We start from the raw sequence: 16,812 nt of genomic DNA on the forward strand, positions 1-16,812 counted from the left end.
CCCTCTCTGAGCAACCGGTCCTGCAGCACCAGGGCTTGGTCAATGCCCGTGTTTCTGGTTTCTATTTCGGAATGATTTACTGTAAAAATAGCTCTTGCTGGAGCAGTTCAATTACAGAAACTTGTTTGCTACAAGGCTGCGGGTGGGACACAGCCCCCGCCCCGGGCTCGCTGCCCAGAGGTGGCTGGAGCAGGAGGGCCGGAGCAGGCTGGGGCCCCTCTGTGGGTCACCAAGTCCACCGTGTCCCCACAGAGCTTAAAACCGGCTTGAAAACAACCCCAGGGGCTGCAGAGGAGCAGGCACAGGAGCATCCACCCCAAACCCAAATGTGCTGGGAAGCAGCTGCGGAAGCCCCTTCCCCCAGGGCCTCGAGGGGTCAGCGCAGGGCACTGCTGCTGTCAGCTGGACAGACGGAAACTCCAACTGCATCTCCTCCCTTCCCAGCCAGCTGTTTTTCCATCCTTGCCAGGTTTATGCTCTTAAAACTCTCATGACCTGAAGCCTGTAAGTAATTCCTTTGGTTCCTCACTTGCTTTTCCTGCTGCTCCAACCAGACCATTGATAGGTGGCAGCAGCTTTCCCTGCGCACCCCCGAAACACTGCTCCCCCGTTTCCCTGCCAGGGAGAGCTGCGGTGGTTCAACATGAGCTTTTGTGGTTTGGGACAATCCCAGCTGCTGGTGCAGGCTGGGGTGGGCAGTGGGCAGGGGAAGGGCTGGGGCTGTGGCATGTGCCCTGGCCACCTCGGGCATCCTTGGTCATCCGTGTCCGAGTTACTAAATCCAGAAGGACTTTCGGGCAGATAGTGCTGGTGGTTTCGGCCAGAGGGATTTCAGCAGGGTGAGGATGAGCACCAGTGCTTGCACAACACATTGGCCGGGCTGGAACCCCAGAGCTGGTCCTGCCGTGCCGGTCTGGGCTCATTCCTGGAAGCCCCTGGCACTGGCTACGCTGCAGCAACGCCCCGCACACTGGATGGAGAGACCAGAGAGTGACTGTGGGGTGTGCAGGTAGTGGTTTATTGCAGTGCAAAGAGAGGTAAGGGTTATTGCAAGCTGTACAGCACGTCACAAAACACGCAACCGACTGCAACCCATCCCCCCCAGTATGAATGTGCGAGTGGATCCCCACGTGACGCAGCGACGGCCCCGTGGCAGTGGGGAGGAGGGAGCAGGACTGGAAAACACCTCTTTGCAGGGCAAGGAACAGAAATATTCATCTCTGCTTCCTGCAGCGTCAGGTGAAGGTGCAGGACACAAAGGGTGGTGCAGGGTGCAGGGGCTCCCCGATGTGGATGGCGGGGTGAGCACTGGGTGCCAGCCCCCCAGCTTTGACAGCTCGTCACCATCCCTTTGTGCATGCCCATGTACGTCACCCACCTGTGATGTCCCCCCATGTGCCACCCCCATGTGTGACCACTAGCCCTATGGCTGAGGACAGCCACGTCCCAGACGTGGCACCCACCACGCAGCAGGGATTGCTCCTGCACCGGGGCCCGTGGGAAGGGCAGGCTGTGTCCCATCTCCGAAGTGGCAAACCTCAGCCATAACTTTTCAGTACCTCCTGCACACGTCACCCATGTTCGTTCTTTGGCAAACAGGTTCATGGCATTAATTTACAGCTTGAGGACCTGCCCATGGCTGTCTCTTCCCTCCCTGGGCGCATCTGTGAGAGGGCATGGAAACTGGGAAGAAGAAGATGGATCTCTTGTTTCTCCAACCCCCCAAGCCCTGTGCCACCAACTTACAAGCCCCCAGTCCCTGCTCAGTGCCCAGGGCTGGTGCCTGCAGAGCCACGAGCGCATCCCCACCCAGCAGCACTCTGTGCCAAGCATCAACAGCAAGGTGACATCGCCTCGTCCCCAGCCACACACCACGGCACGGTGAGCTTGCACCCCCCCTATGCCAGGGATGTAACCCCATGGGGTTTCGGTGACCCCTGTGGGGTGTGAGCAGAGGGCTGTGCCACCGCTTTATGGCCCCTCAGGGTGGGAACACGAATGATGTGAAGCCACCATCAGACCCTTTTTAATGGGGTGAGGCTTGTGGGGTGCCGGTGACTCTGGGCACATGCTGAGGTGCTGAATACCTGGGGATGGGTGTCAGTATGTGAGGGGCTCCAGCCAGCTCTGTCCCCTGCCAGCCCACACCAGCTGCCCTGTGCTCTTTATCTTCTAAGCATCCTCCACGGGCAGCAGAGGACAAGAGGGGTGGGAAGGTGTGAGTGAAGTGGCATGACACCAGCCTGGGTACTTCCAGAGAGAACCCTCTTGGCATCCCGCAGCAACTTCCCGGTGAGGAGCCATGCAGGGCAGGGGGTAAAAACATGAGGCTTATCCCCCCCCTCTTCACTGTTTGGGTAGAGCAGAAAGGGGCTTGTAGCTTCTGACATGCCTCAGCAGGGTCACAGCCATGCTAGAAGTGGGTTTGAGGAAAAGGCAATGCTGCTATCAAAAGAACAGCGAGACCGATTAAAAAAGCTTTGGGCTGTCAGCTGTTCTGACCACAGGAGGACTAAAAACACACGTTCCCGAGACCACCCGTACTGCAGAACTGCTAAAAGACTAGATTCTTCTCCTAGAAATCTGAAAAAAGTTTAAAATCCATTCCTATCCACTCACTCACCTTTAACAAACATATTAAAAAAAAAAAAACCCAAACCAGACGTGGGCTGAGGCAGGAAGGAAAATGCGAGGGGATGGGCAGGGACAGGCAGGGATGGGCAGGCAGCGCATCCCCTGCAGCACTCAGGGACCTCTCCCAGCCCTGTCGCACAGCCCAGATCTGTGGGCAAAACACCCTGGGCCACCCTGGGACTAGGAGTGCCCCCAGGCTGTACTCTGGCCTCCTCATCTCCCACCTCCTGTGCAACACATGTGCCCATGAGCATGGCAGCCTGGAGTGACAGGAATGGGACCAGGGGACACAGACATTGATGCTGCATCCAGCATGTTCCCCCCCTTGCTTTGCTGGGCTGCGTTTTATCATCCCAGCACAGAGGGTTTGCAGAAGTGTCCCTTGTGCTCGTGGCACTGGCAGTGTCTGCACCAGCCTGGCTGTGCCGGAGCCCCAGGACAGGGACGTGAAGCTTTGGGGTCACTCTAAGCTGGTATGTGACACACTGGCTCTACTGCTGAGCCTTGGAATTAGGAAAGGGGCATCCAGTGGCCAGATGGATGATGTGTACATTAAAAAATAAACCCATCCTAATCCCTGCTAAAATCTGTCTGATCCCAGCCCCAGAAGTGAGGGAAGCCACGGCATACAGAAAGTGCAGATGTGGAGTCAGCGCTGGGCTCCGCGGGGACCCACCAGGGACAAGAATGGAGCATTGGGCTGGAAATGCAGAGACGTGGTTTGTGCTCACTCCAGAGCCCACTCGGCCAACCACTGCTCGCACCGGGCTCGCTGCTCCTCTGTCTCCAGGTTCTTGGCTTCATGCTGTTCCTCTTCTCCACTGCCGCCACGTACAGCTTCCTCCTGGCGCTCTTCCTCCTCTCCCTTCTGCATCACCTTGTCCTTCAGCTCTTGGATGATCTCATCCAGCCGGTGAGTGACGTGGTGGGGCACCCAGTTACTGTCCATTGTGGTGACGAAGGGGTCGGGCGCACAGACCTCGATGAGCTCCTTGCCGGTGGGGATGCGCAGGTAGTAGGCGTGGAGCATCATTCTATAGGGACTGCTGTCCTTCTTGTGGCTGTAGGTGAAGTCCCCCACGATGGGGTGGCCAATGGCGCTGCAGTGAACCCGGAGCTGATGCGTCCGCCCTGGCAGGAGCAGAGGAACAAGGAACACAGGTTACCCCCAAATCCCCCCTCAAGGGCATAGTGCTGGCAAGGTGACAACGGGCTAACTGGCAGTTGTCCCTCTGATCCCAGAACCTGAGTCCTCTGCAAGCTGAGTGCCCTGCTCAGCTCTGCTCAGCCCTTTCTCAGGCTCTGCTATTAACTATGCCACCATGGTGCAAACAAGGCCCGGAGCTGCAAGCATGGGTCCTGCTACAGCACCTCTGCATGTCCAGCCTCAGAAGCACCCTGTGCCCGCGCTGCCCCAGCCCCCAGCTCCCACCTGTCAGCGGCTGCAGCAGAACCTTGGTTACGGGGTCTCCGCTGTAGGACCCGTGCTCGAGCACAATCAGCTCTGACTGGCAAGGCTTGGGATTTTCACAGCCTGCAATGAAATCCAGAAGGGGTTGGGGGTGTCAGCTTCGCTGTGGCACGGCCCAGGCATTGCAGGAAGCACAGGCAGGGTGTGGGAGCTGCTCACCCTCTGTCCCATCGATGCACATCATGTGGGTCATGCCCTCGGTGGTGTTCTTCCCTATGGCGTAGCGGATCGTCACACGGCTCTGGCTGACGTGGCCCCGGACCTGCAGGCCCAAAAGCTGGGTTGCAAACCAAGGCACAGCACTCGCTCCTCCCCAGTGCCAGAACCAGGAGGAGCAGAGGTCAAGCCGCAGTTTGGCCAGCTCAGAAGATACACCCAAAAGCAGGACTCGGAGGGGTGGGCTTACCAGGGCGAGATAGGCTTTGGTCACCAGACGGTCCTTAAAACACTTGTAGGCGCTTCCCGCTGCCGCTTTGTTGAGTGCCACGCACAGGGCCCCGCTGGTGGAGAAGTCGAGCTGGTGGCAGAACCTGTGGAGGAGACGGGAGGCGGAGGAGTGTGCCGAGGGCAGAGCAGTGTGGAGGCAGAGCCCGGTTTGGTCCCTGGCCGCTCACCTGAAGCCGTAGTAGGTGTCGGGGTCGGCCAGCTCGGGGAAGCGGTACTTGAGCTGGCTCTGCAGGGTCAGCGTCTCGTACCACATCTTGCTGTCGATGCGGATGTCCCAGTGCTTGTTGACCACGATGAAGTCGGAGCTCTGGTAGAGGATGGACAGGTTGTCGATGGTGCCCGGCTCCATGGCCAGCGCCCTGCGGGGAGTGTGAGGGAGATTCGAGGTGAGGGGGGCGGGAAGAGCTGCCAGCGGCAGCCCCAGGGGTGGGCACGGCACCCCGGGGAGAGGCAGGGACCCCGCCGGGACAGGGCACCCCGCGGGCTACAGGCACACGGACGATGCGGCGGTACCGGTGTCACCCCGCGCGGGTCCCAGAGCGACACCGACGTCACGCCGGCCCCAGCCTCACGCGTGTGATGCCGCGTAGGTGCCGCCACCGTGCCGGTGCCACAGCAGCGCCGCAGCCACGGTCCTGCCGGTGTCCCACCGCACCGTCCCGCCGCTGTCCCGCGTGGCGGCCCCCGGGCCGATCCAGCCCCACGGCAGGGGGGCCTCGGCCTCTCCCAGGTCCCGCCGCCCCGCCCGCTGCCGATCTCGGCCGCGGCGCCCCGCAGGAGGCACGCACGGCGGGACGGACCCGGGACGGGTCGGTCGGTCGGTCGGTCCGTCCCCGTCGGGGGGTCCGTCCCCCGTCGGTCGGTCCCCGGCGACCGACCCCGCAGCGCCGTCCCCGGGCGGGGAGCGGCTACATTGTATCCACCGGCGGCGCCGGGCCGCTGCCGCGCATCGCGGCCAATGGGCGCCGCCGCCGCCGCGTCCAGCCGCGCGTCACGTCCAATCAGTTCCACCACCGCTTCCGGCCGCCGCGCCGCGTCCAATCAGCGGCGGTTCCGCTGCGGCCGGAAGCGCGGGACGCGGCCCATGGCGGGTCCCGAGGAGCTGCCCGAGGAGCTGCCGGAGGAGCTGCCGGAGGAGCTGCCCGAGGATGATTTCTGCCAGAGGTTCGCGGACGAGCTGGAGGTGCTGGCCGAGCTGGGAGGTGGGTGCTGCTGCGGCGCCGTGCCCGGTGCCGGAAGGAGGGAGGGAGGGAGGGAGGGAGGAGCGGGCTGTGCGCGGCTGGACGGGGAGCCGCGTGTGCCCGCCCCACCGCGAGTCCCCTGCGCTGACCGGCCCCGCCGTGCGATGCCCCTCGCAGATGACCCGTCTCCGCTCGCTGGTCCCAGAGTCTCCCAGTTCCGGGGCAGGAGGCAGCCGCCGGAGGAGCCCGACCCCAGCGGGGGCAGCGGCCCGGGGGATGCCAAGCCCGGGAAGAGAGAGCGGGGCTGCTCCCCGCCCGAGTCCCCGCCGCCACCCGCAGCTCTCAGTAAGTTCTGCTCCGGCCTGCTTTGTCGGAGGCTTTGCGGCCCCAGGGGGTGCCCGGGTGCTGCTGGAGACGGTACCACCCTTCACTCAGAGATGCTTCTCCTCCTCTTCCTCCCACCCCGGTGCCTCCTGCAGCCCCGAAACCAAAGCGGCAGCGCCTGGAGGCTGTTAAGAAGCTCGACTTTGCCACAGATGATGACTTAGCTCCAGATCTCCCCTGGGATGCCGACACGCTCGTGCCTGGCTCAGAGACACCATCTGCTCCCCGGGTTGTCAGGTTGGCCGCCTTGAACCCCCCCCTTTTAGCAGGGGTGAGGGAAAGAGACCTTGAACCCTGCCATGGTGGGTTCCCTCGCCCCTGCTGAAGAAACCTGGTGTTCTCCAGCTCGGAATACCCAGAGATGATTGGCATGGCCCCGCTGCAGCCCACGCCGCCCTCCGAGAAGAAGCGGGTCCTCAAGCGGCCACCCATCCTGGAGGACTACATCAACGTGACATCTACCGACGGCACCAGGGTCTTCATGGTCGTCAGGGATGATTCCTCCAGGACAGGGGTGGAGGTACGGAGGGGTCTGAAGGCTGGGTTTGCTTCTCTGTGTCCTCCACCCAGTCCAGGAGGAGAATCTTTGATGGAACTTAAACCATCTGTGCTGAGCATTGAAACGAACGTTGGTGTGTGTCCTCTGCTCCTCACAGCTCCCTGATTCCCTGGGCTGGAACGCACGCAGGCCACTGCATTTGTTGGGGGTGCCTTTCTCCTACCTGAAGCAACAAGTAGATGAAGAGGTATCGCATCTTATACCGACCTTCCCATCTTTCCCTGCCACCTCTGTCTCCCAATTCCCTGCTCCTCCCAGACATCAGTTAGTGGGACTCTGGCACCCACCAACTGCCCCTCTTTGTGCTCAAGCGTCGCAGGTACGTTCTGGAGGCATCGCAGCAGTTAACAGAGATAATAAACAGGTGAGATGTTGGCTCAAAGTCCTACTACTGTCCCTGCCGTGCTGTCTGATGTGGATCCTGAGATGCTCTGGTGAGGTCCAAGCTTTGGAGATCTACAAGAAGACTCTCTGCCCTCAGCATCCCCAGCTTGGGAGGTCTGGGGGTGATTCCCAGTCCATCCTGAGTTGCTGAGTGGTTTGGGGCACGTTAATTCTTTCTTGCAGTTGCCTTGAGAGTGAGACCAGCACTGAGAGCCCAGAGCCCACCAGGGAAGTGGGGCCGGCTGACGAGGAGGAGTCAGCACCTCATTGCCTTTGGGTGGACAAGTTCACTCCCCGGCGCTACGTGGAGCTGCTCAGCGATGATGTGAGTTCTCAGATAAGTGGGGGCCTAACTAGGGTTTGGGTGAGTTTGCTGCTTCTATAGTTTTCCTTAATGCTGTGGGATCTTGGTTTTACGGTGCTGCTGGGACCTTCAGAAGTGCTGGCTGGGGGCCTCTGTTCCTGCTGGTCTAGCCTGGGGGCAGCCCTGCTGTGAGGAGCTTGGGGTGGGTGGTTTTTAGCTGTAGGCTGCAAACCTTCTAAGAAAAGAAACTGTGAAAGATGACCAAAACAAGACCAAGACAGATCCTTCTGGGGTTCAACAGGGTTTGCTTGCTTTCTTGCAGTACACAAACCGCTGCCTTCTGAAGTGGCTCAAGCTCTGGGACACGGTGGTGTTTGGGAAGGAGAAGGCTGTGAAGAAGGCCAAGCCCAGTGCTGAGACTCACCCTCCATTCAACCAGCCCAAGGAGCAGCAGAGCAAGTGGAAAACCAAGGTTCAGCTCACAGAGGAGATTCTGGAGGCTGAGCTGGACCAGCACAAGAGACCCAAATACAAGGTGAGCAGGACAAGACACTAATGTGGTGGGTTGGCTCTCCTGTCCTCTTCATCCTGCCACCATGGTGAGGAGCGGGGTCTTCTAGTACAGACCGAGGAGAAATTGGATTCCCTGTTTCTCCTGAGGGAATGTGGGGTTTTCTCATTTCTTCTGTTTTGAGTTGGGTACTGGGATGGCAAGGAGAGGGGAACAGAGTTCCTCCAGAGAACTTAAATGGGCCAGGTGAGAGAAGACATGCTCTTTTTCAGCAGAGGTTGCTCTTTATGTGTTAGGGGCAGATGTGAGATGCCTTTGTGCAAGAGTTTCTGCAGCTAGAAAAGATGCTGAAACGCTAAAGGGAGCAGGGGTGACGTATCCAGGCCATCTCACCAGCCTCAGCCTGTCCACTGAGGACATAAAAAAGGGGAAAGCAAACCTAATGGCATTGCTTCTCAGGAGTGCATTTCTGGAAGGGTTTTTGTTCAGCTTTTTCTACCTACTGCCCTGTAAACTTAAATATGTGCACGAGGGATGCTGCCAGGACAACTCTGTCACCGCTGAGAGTTCCTGCTAGGTTATCCTTCCTCCAGTGGCTTTCCCTTTTCCCTGTGTCCACAAACCAGTGCAGCAGCTCCCAGGACAAGTTTGCAGGCTGTGAGAGCCTCATCCCCTCAGGTGGCAGCCCTGATGGGCTGATCTTACCTCTTTGCCATAGGTAGCCCTGCTCTGTGGCCCACCTGGATTAGGAAAGACCACACTGGCCCATGTCATTGCGAAGCACGCAGGGTACAACGCCGTGGAGATGAATGCCAGGTGAGTCTGTGCTGGCTGCCCGAGGCGGTGCCGTGCCCGAGGCGGTGCCGTGCCCGAGGTGGTGCCGTGCCCGAGGCGGTGCCATGCCCGAGGCAGTGCTGTGCCACAGCAGCCTGGCACTGTCTCCTCTTGCAGTGACGACCGCAGCCCCGAGGTTTTCAAGACTCGCATCGAAGCTGCCACCCAGATGAAGTCTGTGCTGGGTGCTGATGAGAAGCCCAACTGCCTGATCATCGATGAGATAGACGGCGCGCCTGCCGTAAGCCCAGCCTGGATCTGGTCACCTTTTGCATTAACTGCTTTATTACTGCCCTCTTAGCAGCTCATCCTCTGCTCCGTTTTAGGAGGCTTCTTGGCCTCTAAACAAGAATTGATCCCTTCTGTCCTTGATTTATTTTTTTTCTTCCTCCAAGGCATCTATCAATGTGCTGCTGAACATCATCAACCGAAAGGATGGGGAGGGGGAGGCGGCGGCTGGAGCTGGCCGGAGAAGGCGGCGTGAGGGTGGGCTGCTGCTCAGGCCCATCATCTGCATCTGCAACGACCAGTTAGTATTGCCTGCATGTCTGGGGAGGGATGGGGGGCTGAGACCCCAGCCCCAAGTGCTGTGCTGAGTTACCTGCCACCACACCTGCTGCTTAGAAGTCCCTTAGGAAAAGTAAAAGTGCAACACACTCAGCTTTCCGGAACCCCCTTGGGTTGTGTATCTGCAGGGGTGACTCGTAGCTAGGTGTGAGCGTACAGTTGTGTCTGTGCACACCTAAGTGTGCAGTGGTCTGTAGGCAGCTGCTAAATAACACACCTCTCTCTGAGCAGAGAATTAACAGCTGGATTCCTTCCTCTGCTAGGGCTGCTCAGAGACCCCTGTGCTTCCCTTTGCCAGGTACGTCCCTGCCCTGCGGCCGCTACGGCAGCAGTCCTTCCTGCTCAACTTCCCTCGGACGGCACCATCCCGGCTCGCCCAGCGGCTCTGCGAGGTGCGGCGGGGCTGAGGGTTCCTCTCACCACCCCCGAACCCACCGACGGGCCCTCCCTGCTGACCCCCCTTCTCCTGCAGATCGCTGTGCGGCAAGGCATGCGGGCGGACTCGGGCGCGCTGCTGGCGCTGTGCGAGAAGACGGACAATGACATCCGCTCCTGCATAAACACCCTGCAGGTACTGGTGTCGCTGGGAGGTCTCTGGGGGAGGTGGGCTTGCCTTGTCGCTGATTTACCTGGGGTTAGATGGGGATGGAGGAAAAAAACTGTCCAAGGTGGATGTCTGAAATGACTGCCCCATCCCCTGTGTATTTTTAGCCCTGATTTCCCTGCAATGGAGGAGGAGTGAGGTGCCTCTGCCTCCAGCTTTCCCCACCAGCTAGCTCTGGTGGGCATCCCTTCCTTCCCTGCAGTTCCTGTCCCCCACCAGCCCATCGTTTGTGTTGCAGTTCCTGCATGGCCGAGGCCAGAAGGAGCTGAACGTGCAGATGGTGCAGACGATGAAGATCGGTTTGAAGGACCAAAACAAGGGGCTCTTCTCCATCTGGCAAGAAATCTTCCAGCTCCCAAAGGCCCAAAGGTAAAAGGGGGGCTTATTAGTTCTGCTGTCTGTGTGGGGTGTGTTGATTTGTGGTGTCCCAAGACCTGTGGTGGAGAAATCTGAAAGGTCTTGGAGAGCTGGTCTGCCGTGCAGCAGACCTGGCTTCATCAGATCTGTGTGCCCAGATGCTCCTGGGCCACTCTCCTTAGTGCCCAATCATTGGCATTGATGCTGCCTTCAGCCTGGTTTGCAAGTGTCCGGATCTTCCTTGCTGATCCGTTTAGCTCAGATACCCTGAGCTCTTCCCTTTGGGCTCCCCAGGCACAGGATAGGAATGGACCCTGCTTTGCCAACCCAACTCCTGGTGGGCGATGAGGACCTGTCCTACCTCGGGGGGACAGCTGGCTTCAGTGCATCCTCCCAGCGCTTCCACCACATCCTGCACCTCGCCATCTCCTCAGGGGAGCAGGAGAAGCTGGCCCAGGTGGAGTAGCTGGGGTGGGGAAGAAGAGCTGGGCCCCTTCCTCTACCTTGCTGGTCGGACCAAGGGCAGCTCCTGATCTGGAGTGTGGTGGGTGGGTGCCCTGGGAAACTCCTCCTTGCACTGGGGTCTGTAGTAGTTTTGGGGTGGAGTGTTAGGATGTGTTGGAGCTGAGCTCGGTGGGATGCTCTGATGGTACCATCTGCTCAGCCTCAAGCTCTCTCTAATCCTGAGTCTGCTTCCAGGGTCTGTATGAAAATTTCCTGAACATGAAGCTGCGGGACTCCAGTTTCAGCTCCGTGTGCTTGGCCCTGGAGTGGCTGGGCTTCTCTGACTTGCTGGGCAGGGCTGTCCTGCACGGGCAGAGCTTCCAGCTGATGCGATACCTGCCTTTCCTGCCCGTGGCTTTCCACCTGCTCTTCGCGGCCACCAGCATCCCCCGGCTCTCTTATCCCAGCAGCCAGCATGAGGCAAGTACCGAGGATGGCGTGGTGGCAGCGTGGCTCCAGCTCTGTCACCCGTGTGTGTGGTTGCAGCTGTGGCTGAGCCATCCCTGCCCTCTCCACTCAGGCCCTGGCCAAGCTGAACCACATGCAGAACCTCGTCGTGTCCTTGGTGTCGGGGATAACACCCAGCGCCCGCAGCCGTGCGGGGCTGCAGTCTCTTGTCTTGGAGGTGCTCTGTCTGCTGCTGGACATCATCGCCCCAAAGCTCCGACCGGTGAGTGCCCACCAGCCCCCTCTCACTGCTGTGGCCAGAGTGACATGTCCCCTCAGCAAGTCCCCGTGAGGGCTGGGACATGTCCCCTGCGCTGCATCACCTAGACCAGACCTCGCAGGGTTGGCTTGATGTTGCAGCTGATGCAGAGGCCAGAGGGAAGCTGGCACTGTGATGCCCAGTTGCTGGGTGTGCAGAGCCGTGTCCTGCACCTCCAGAACCCTCCACCTGAGGAGTGGGCTTGCCCTAAGCAGGGTTTGAAAGGCTGCTGCAGCCCCCTTCCAGCTTCTGTGGTTCACCTGCACACACGGCTGCCTTGCGTGCATTTACCCTTGGAGTCACCAGAGGGGTTTGTCCCTCTCTGCGACCTGTGTCCTTTAGAGGAAACTAAACTTGCTCCAAACCTCACGGGTATCAACTAGCCCCTCTTGTTGTGGGACAGACCTCATGGTTCAGGTTATCTTTGTGTTTGGAAGTCCCTGCAGCTAGAGGGTGCTCTCCTCCCCAGGTAAGCACACAGCTCTACAGCCTGAAGGAGAAGCAGCAGCTGGCAGACCTCATCAGCACCATGCTGGCCTACAACCTCACCTACCACCAGGAGCGCCTGCCCGAGGGACAGTACGTCTACAAGCTTGACCCGTAAGTCCTGAGGGTGGGGAGAAGGTGTAGGGCTCCAAAATAACCTCAGAGAGGTCAGGAAGGAGTTTGAGCCCAAAGGCGTCCTGGCGTTGAGTTGGGTTCTTGCGGCCAGAGGTTTCTGTGGCAGTGGCAGCTGGGTCGGTGCTGGGACGGCTGCAGGGAGACCCCTTTCTCCAAGGGTGGCTCTGGAGATATGATCTGCTTATTTGCCTTGGTATTTATTGTTTTTGAAAGGAGGAGCCTGGGAGCCTGAGGTGAGGCTGGTTTTGATTTGATGGGATAAGAGGAGAGGAAGCAGCTGCCTTTTCCCTGCTAGCAGAGACAGCGAAGGCAGGATGGAAGCTGCCCGGGGCTGGGGGCAGCAGGAGTGCCTGGGCACGTTGCATGCAGGAGGTCACTGCAGGAGTGCTCTTGCATGGTTGGGAGCACATTGTCCAAGGCAGTTTTGTGCCTCATCAAGACAAAGCAGGAGGAAGAGGAAGGAAAAGGGGGACATCAAGGCACGGCATGGCATGGCTGGCTTGTACTGAGGCTGTGGCTGTGGCTGGTGCCTGCTGCCCTGGGGAAGCAGAGCTATGCCTGGAGATGCTTTTGTTGTTAAAAAACTGGTGGCATTCTGTGAGCAGTGTCCTCTTGCCTGTGTACAGACTCCCCAAGCACTTGTGCTGCATGGGAGCTTGTGGGTGCTGCATCAGGATGAGGGAGCAGGTGAGCTTTCTTGGTTTTAATTGCTGATTTGTATATTAATAGCTGGCCACTGCCAGACTTGAATCTCAGTGTGCTTTAAGTATATATGGAGCTGTAAATGCTCTCGAGGCTTCAGTGAAGTAATACAGACCCGACCACACTAGGAGCAATGCTAATGTCTTCCTGGTGCAAAGTTAATTACAAAAATTAGCCTCTATTAAATCAAGCAGCTGTACCTAATTACAGTGAAGTGCTTTATTTTACTAATTTTTTTTTTTTCCCTATGTAAAGGCCTGTGGGAGCTGCAGTGGCTGTAGGGAGCTGCCAGGCTGTGTCACCCCAGCATGGCTGTGGGGAGACTGTGGGACGTTGGGAGCCACATGGCACAAGCAGGCGTGTCACTTGGCTTCACTTCCCTTTTTCTGTGAATTCTGAGCCCGTTTCTGGGCCATGTGCAGTGATGATGGGCACCGCATGGGTGTCCCGTCCTGTCCCGGTGGTACCTGCCAGTCACATCCCAGCAAAGGGAGCTGTCAACAGCAAAACCCGTGTTTTCTCTTAAAAACTCCAAATCACAGAGTTGACAGTTAGTCTGTTCCCTTATTTTAAGGAGAATAATATGGAAAATGAGCTAAGGGTGAAGTATGGAGAGCTGGCAGGGGAACCGGCCCAGCTGGCTCCTCGGTGCCGGGCCTGCGCCTGGGCCTTTGCTGTACTGACACGGGCCTAGCTCCAGATCTGGCACACTGTCCCTGCTAAGAATAAAACTGCTCTGATTAGCCAAAATTCATGGCCGTATCTTAATTAAACGGCTCCCTGCGGGCACATCAGGGTTCATGCAAAGGGTCGTGATGCTGCTTGTGCCCAAGCTGTGATGTGGCTGTTTTTTTTCAGGGCAATCTGTTCAGCACAGTCCCACCTGCGATTTCATCTTCCTGCATTAAAGCCAAGATTAAAAAGCACGTAATCCCTCCCGAGTTCCCATTCAGCTGAGATGCCCTGCAGCAGCCTGGCTCTGCACGGCCAGCACCGCTCGCTGGGCTTCTCCCCGTGCTGCTGCCACACATGCAGACTTGGAGAGGGCAGTGATGGGGAAACTTGAGGCACCATGGCCAGAAACACACTAAGAAGCTGAGGGGGATGGGGCTGGGAGTCTGGTCAGTCTCCCTGTGCCAGTGTCAGGCTGCAGTTTGCGTGATGCTTTCTTGTTTCCAGTATTGATTTATTTTCTCTGCTTCCCTCACTTCCACAATGCAGGAACGTGGAGGATGTCTGCCGGTTCCCAGACCTGCCAGCTCGCAAGCAGCTGACCTACCAGGCCAAGCAGCTCATAGCCAGGGAGATCGAGATGGAGAAGATGAGGAGGACGGAGGCTTTACTGCAGGCACGAAACTTGGGCAAGGTAGGGAGGACTGGCGGTGTCCTGTGGTTTTGGGGGGTGGTGGGTCTGTGGATGGGGATAAAGTCCTTCGGGCTGGTGTGGGGACATGGTCTTTCCAAAGCAGCCAGTGGCTTTCGCTCTGCAAGTAGAAATCCAGGATTAAACTCCCCCAGTCACGGCCGTCTGCCCGCACATCTGCCTTCAGGATAGCACATCCGTGCTGGGGTGACATGCCTGAAGGGCTCATCTGTTTGCAGGAATTGTGGAAAGAAATGCTGGCTGTGATTTAAAGCTATAAAGCCTCCAGCTCTGTAACAAGGGTTGTGGCAAAAGGGGAGTTTTAATTCATCTGGCTGCGATTCATACGTGTCCGTGGGGGAGCTGACCTGCCTTCTCCTGCCTGCATGTTCCCTCGCTGCTTCACTTTGATCCTCCCCGAGGTCCCGAAGCCCCTGGGAGGTGCAGTCACTCTGCCTGCCACTGACACCCTCTGTGGAGCAGGAGGCAGGAGAAGCTAGAAACTGTAGGCAGGCTGTAGCTGGTGCCTGCCCTGCCCCGGTGCCGCAGGGATAATTGATCCCTGAGAGCCCCTTCATGAAGCAGAAGGACTTTCTCAGCAGATGCGTGGGGCAAAGAGATGCTGCAAAAACATCTCTGAAGGCTCCTTGTTTACATGGTGCCAGCAGTGAAGTCCCAGGGAAAGGGGCTGATGCCGTGTGCGAGACAGAAGAGTACTTGCTGGGTCGTCTGGATATTGTAATTGATCCCTGAAGCAAATAGAGAGGGGTGTGGGACAGGGGAACTGGCACTGTCCTGCCTTCAGGCTGTGCATCACCTTGGGCGGGGGGGCTGCCCAAACCTTGGGCTCAGCCAGCCCCGAGGGAACCCTCTCTCAGAGCTCTCCTCCTTGCAGGAGCCCAGGAACGGTCTCGATGAGGCCGGGGAGCAAGCGGACACGGAGCTGGCAGTGCCCCTCAACCACCAGCAGCGCCTGGAGCACATCATCCAGAGGGCAGCAGTGGAGGACAAGGTGAGGGGGCTGCGATTTCTACCTAACATTCTATTGGTGTGGGCTTTGGCTGGAGAGACTGGCTGTCTCCATTGGTATTTCTTCATTTTAATAGACTACTCTGACACCACCTGTCCCATAACTGCATCGCTGGGTTTATAGCATGGGGGCAAACTAGATCTGGGTGGCAGTTATGGATGTGCCCCGCAGAGTGATGGAGATGTGGATGCTTGGGCTCACACAGCTGGATTTTGGCTTCGTGGAAGCTGAGAGGTCTGTGGGATTGCTGCTCGCACAGAGCTCAAGGTGCTGTGGGGATCTCAGCAGGTTGGCCAGGCTGATCCCACCTCACGCATCTCTCTAGCAGCCAGGAGAGGCAAGAGGTGGTCCCCTGCCACCACCCCTCTCCACGGGCTCAGCTTTGAGACCTTGGCTGTCCATAAAACCCTGCTTCAGCACGATGAGCTGGAAAGTTTGCCTTCCCCACCTGATTTTGAACACTGTTTGCATTTTGCTGAGGCCGCTGGCCCTTTCTGCAGGATTTGCATCTGGCTCCAGTTCAGGGGCTGGCGCAGCCCTGAGTGTGGGGTGACAGCCCCCTGTGAGACCCTCAGCGAGGGGCTCCTCTGAGCTGCCCTAGATCTGCTCGGAACTGAGCAGAGCTGCGTGGTGTCACCGTGGTGCCAGAGAGAATCCCGGTTGCTTCTCACTGTCTCCAGACGTGGGTAGGCGCCGACAGAGCCGCACTCACCTGCCTTTTGCTTTTCACAGCCTGAGACCGACTTCTTCGGGCGGCCGCTGCGTCGGCGGCAAGTGGCCGTGGCCATGGGTACGTGGCAGAGGGATGGGGTGGCTGCGGTGGTCCCGGCCCTGGGGTGGTGGCAGAGGGATGGGGCAGCTGTGGGTGCTGCCAGGGGCTCCCTGCTGGACCTCACACAAACGCCCGAAAGTAGGGCTCTGTCCCTAAGCCCTGCTGCATGCCCTGGGTGACATCCTGGCGCGGGAAGGGGAGGCTGGTGGGAGAGCTGCTCCCTGTGCAGTGGGCAGGGGGTTGCGGATGGATTCTGGCAGCGAATACACTGAGCTGGGGAGCGGGGTGTGGGTGCTGTGTGTTTGCTGGGCCGGGGTGTGGGCACATCAGCTGTGGCTTCACAACCCCCCTGTGCCTGCTCCTGGCCCCTGTTCCCCCTGTCCCCGTGCAGCCTGGGCGCAAGTTCACGGAGTTCCCGTGAGTTTTTGACATTGTTCTTTCCCCCCCAGCCCCTCAGGTTTCCGAGGGGGAGTCGATTGAGAGCCAGATGGGAAAGGCCGTGGGGAAGAGTGACGTCTGGTTCCGGTTTAATGAAGGGGTGTCCAACGCTGTCCGGAGGAATATCTACATCAGGGACCTGCTCTAGCAGGGCAGGGATGAATCCCAGGGACTGGCATCGACAGAACTGATGGGATAAGCTGGCATGCACCCCAGTGGTGCAGCATGTTTAGATGATCCTGATTTGGTTTATTTTTTAGTACCCACTCGTTTTGTTACAATAATAAAATGTATATAAAACATCCTAATCATGGAGTGTTTCTGTTTATTTCATTTACAAACCCTGAGTTGTCAAATTCTGCCTGTTCCCCTGCACAATCACACCCTAGGATGTACAAAAGGGTAATTTAAAATTGCTGAAAAGCTTTTTAAAAAGTTT

General features: G+C 58.3%; 2 protein-coding genes across 3 annotated transcripts; one reads left to right on the forward strand and one right to left on the reverse strand.

Annotated features, from left to right (window-relative positions):
• Positions 1-1,021: 1,021 nt before the first annotated feature.
• RPUSD1 (RNA pseudouridine synthase domain containing 1) lies at positions 1,022-5,480 on the reverse strand. 2 transcript variants are annotated; one of them, XM_084271023.1, is made up of 6 exons: positions 5,353-5,480; positions 4,720-4,911; positions 4,512-4,635; positions 4,265-4,367; positions 4,067-4,168; positions 1,022-3,765 (listed from the first exon to the last, which is right to left on the reverse strand). In XM_084271023.1, the coding sequence occupies exons 2-6, from the start codon at positions 4,899-4,901 to the stop codon at positions 3,362-3,364; spliced, it is 915 nt and encodes a 304-aa protein (XP_084127149.1). In that variant the 5' UTR covers positions 4,902-4,911; positions 5,353-5,480; the 3' UTR covers positions 1,022-3,361. The 2 variants fall into 2 exon arrangements, with proteins under 2 accessions (XP_084127149.1, XP_084127150.1); XM_084271024.1 differs by lacking the exon at positions 5,353-5,480 and adding an exon at positions 5,066-5,162.
• On the forward strand, positions 5,054-16,675 carry CHTF18 (chromosome transmission fidelity factor 18; the record flags this gene model as incomplete). The annotated part of the gene is made up of 23 exons (XM_084270929.1): positions 5,054-5,138; positions 5,251-5,754; positions 5,911-6,078; positions 6,213-6,354; positions 6,463-6,637; positions 6,774-6,863; positions 6,988-7,040; positions 7,244-7,385; positions 7,687-7,899; positions 8,594-8,691; positions 8,827-8,950; positions 9,105-9,238; positions 9,575-9,668; positions 9,749-9,847; positions 10,119-10,249; positions 10,532-10,694; positions 10,937-11,161; positions 11,262-11,411; positions 11,917-12,047; positions 13,992-14,136; positions 15,029-15,145; positions 15,896-15,953; positions 16,385-16,675. The coding sequence occupies 23 exons, from the start codon at positions 5,054-5,056 to the stop codon at positions 16,519-16,521; spliced, it is 3,378 nt and encodes a 1,125-aa protein (XP_084127055.1). The 3' UTR covers positions 16,522-16,675.
• Between the last annotated feature and the right edge of the window lie 137 nt (positions 16,676-16,812).

This window comes from Gallinula chloropus (genome assembly GCF_964237585.1).
Source record: "Gallinula chloropus genome assembly, chromosome: 15".
NCBI classification, from domain to species: Eukaryota; Metazoa; Chordata; class Aves; order Gruiformes; family Rallidae; genus Gallinula; species Gallinula chloropus.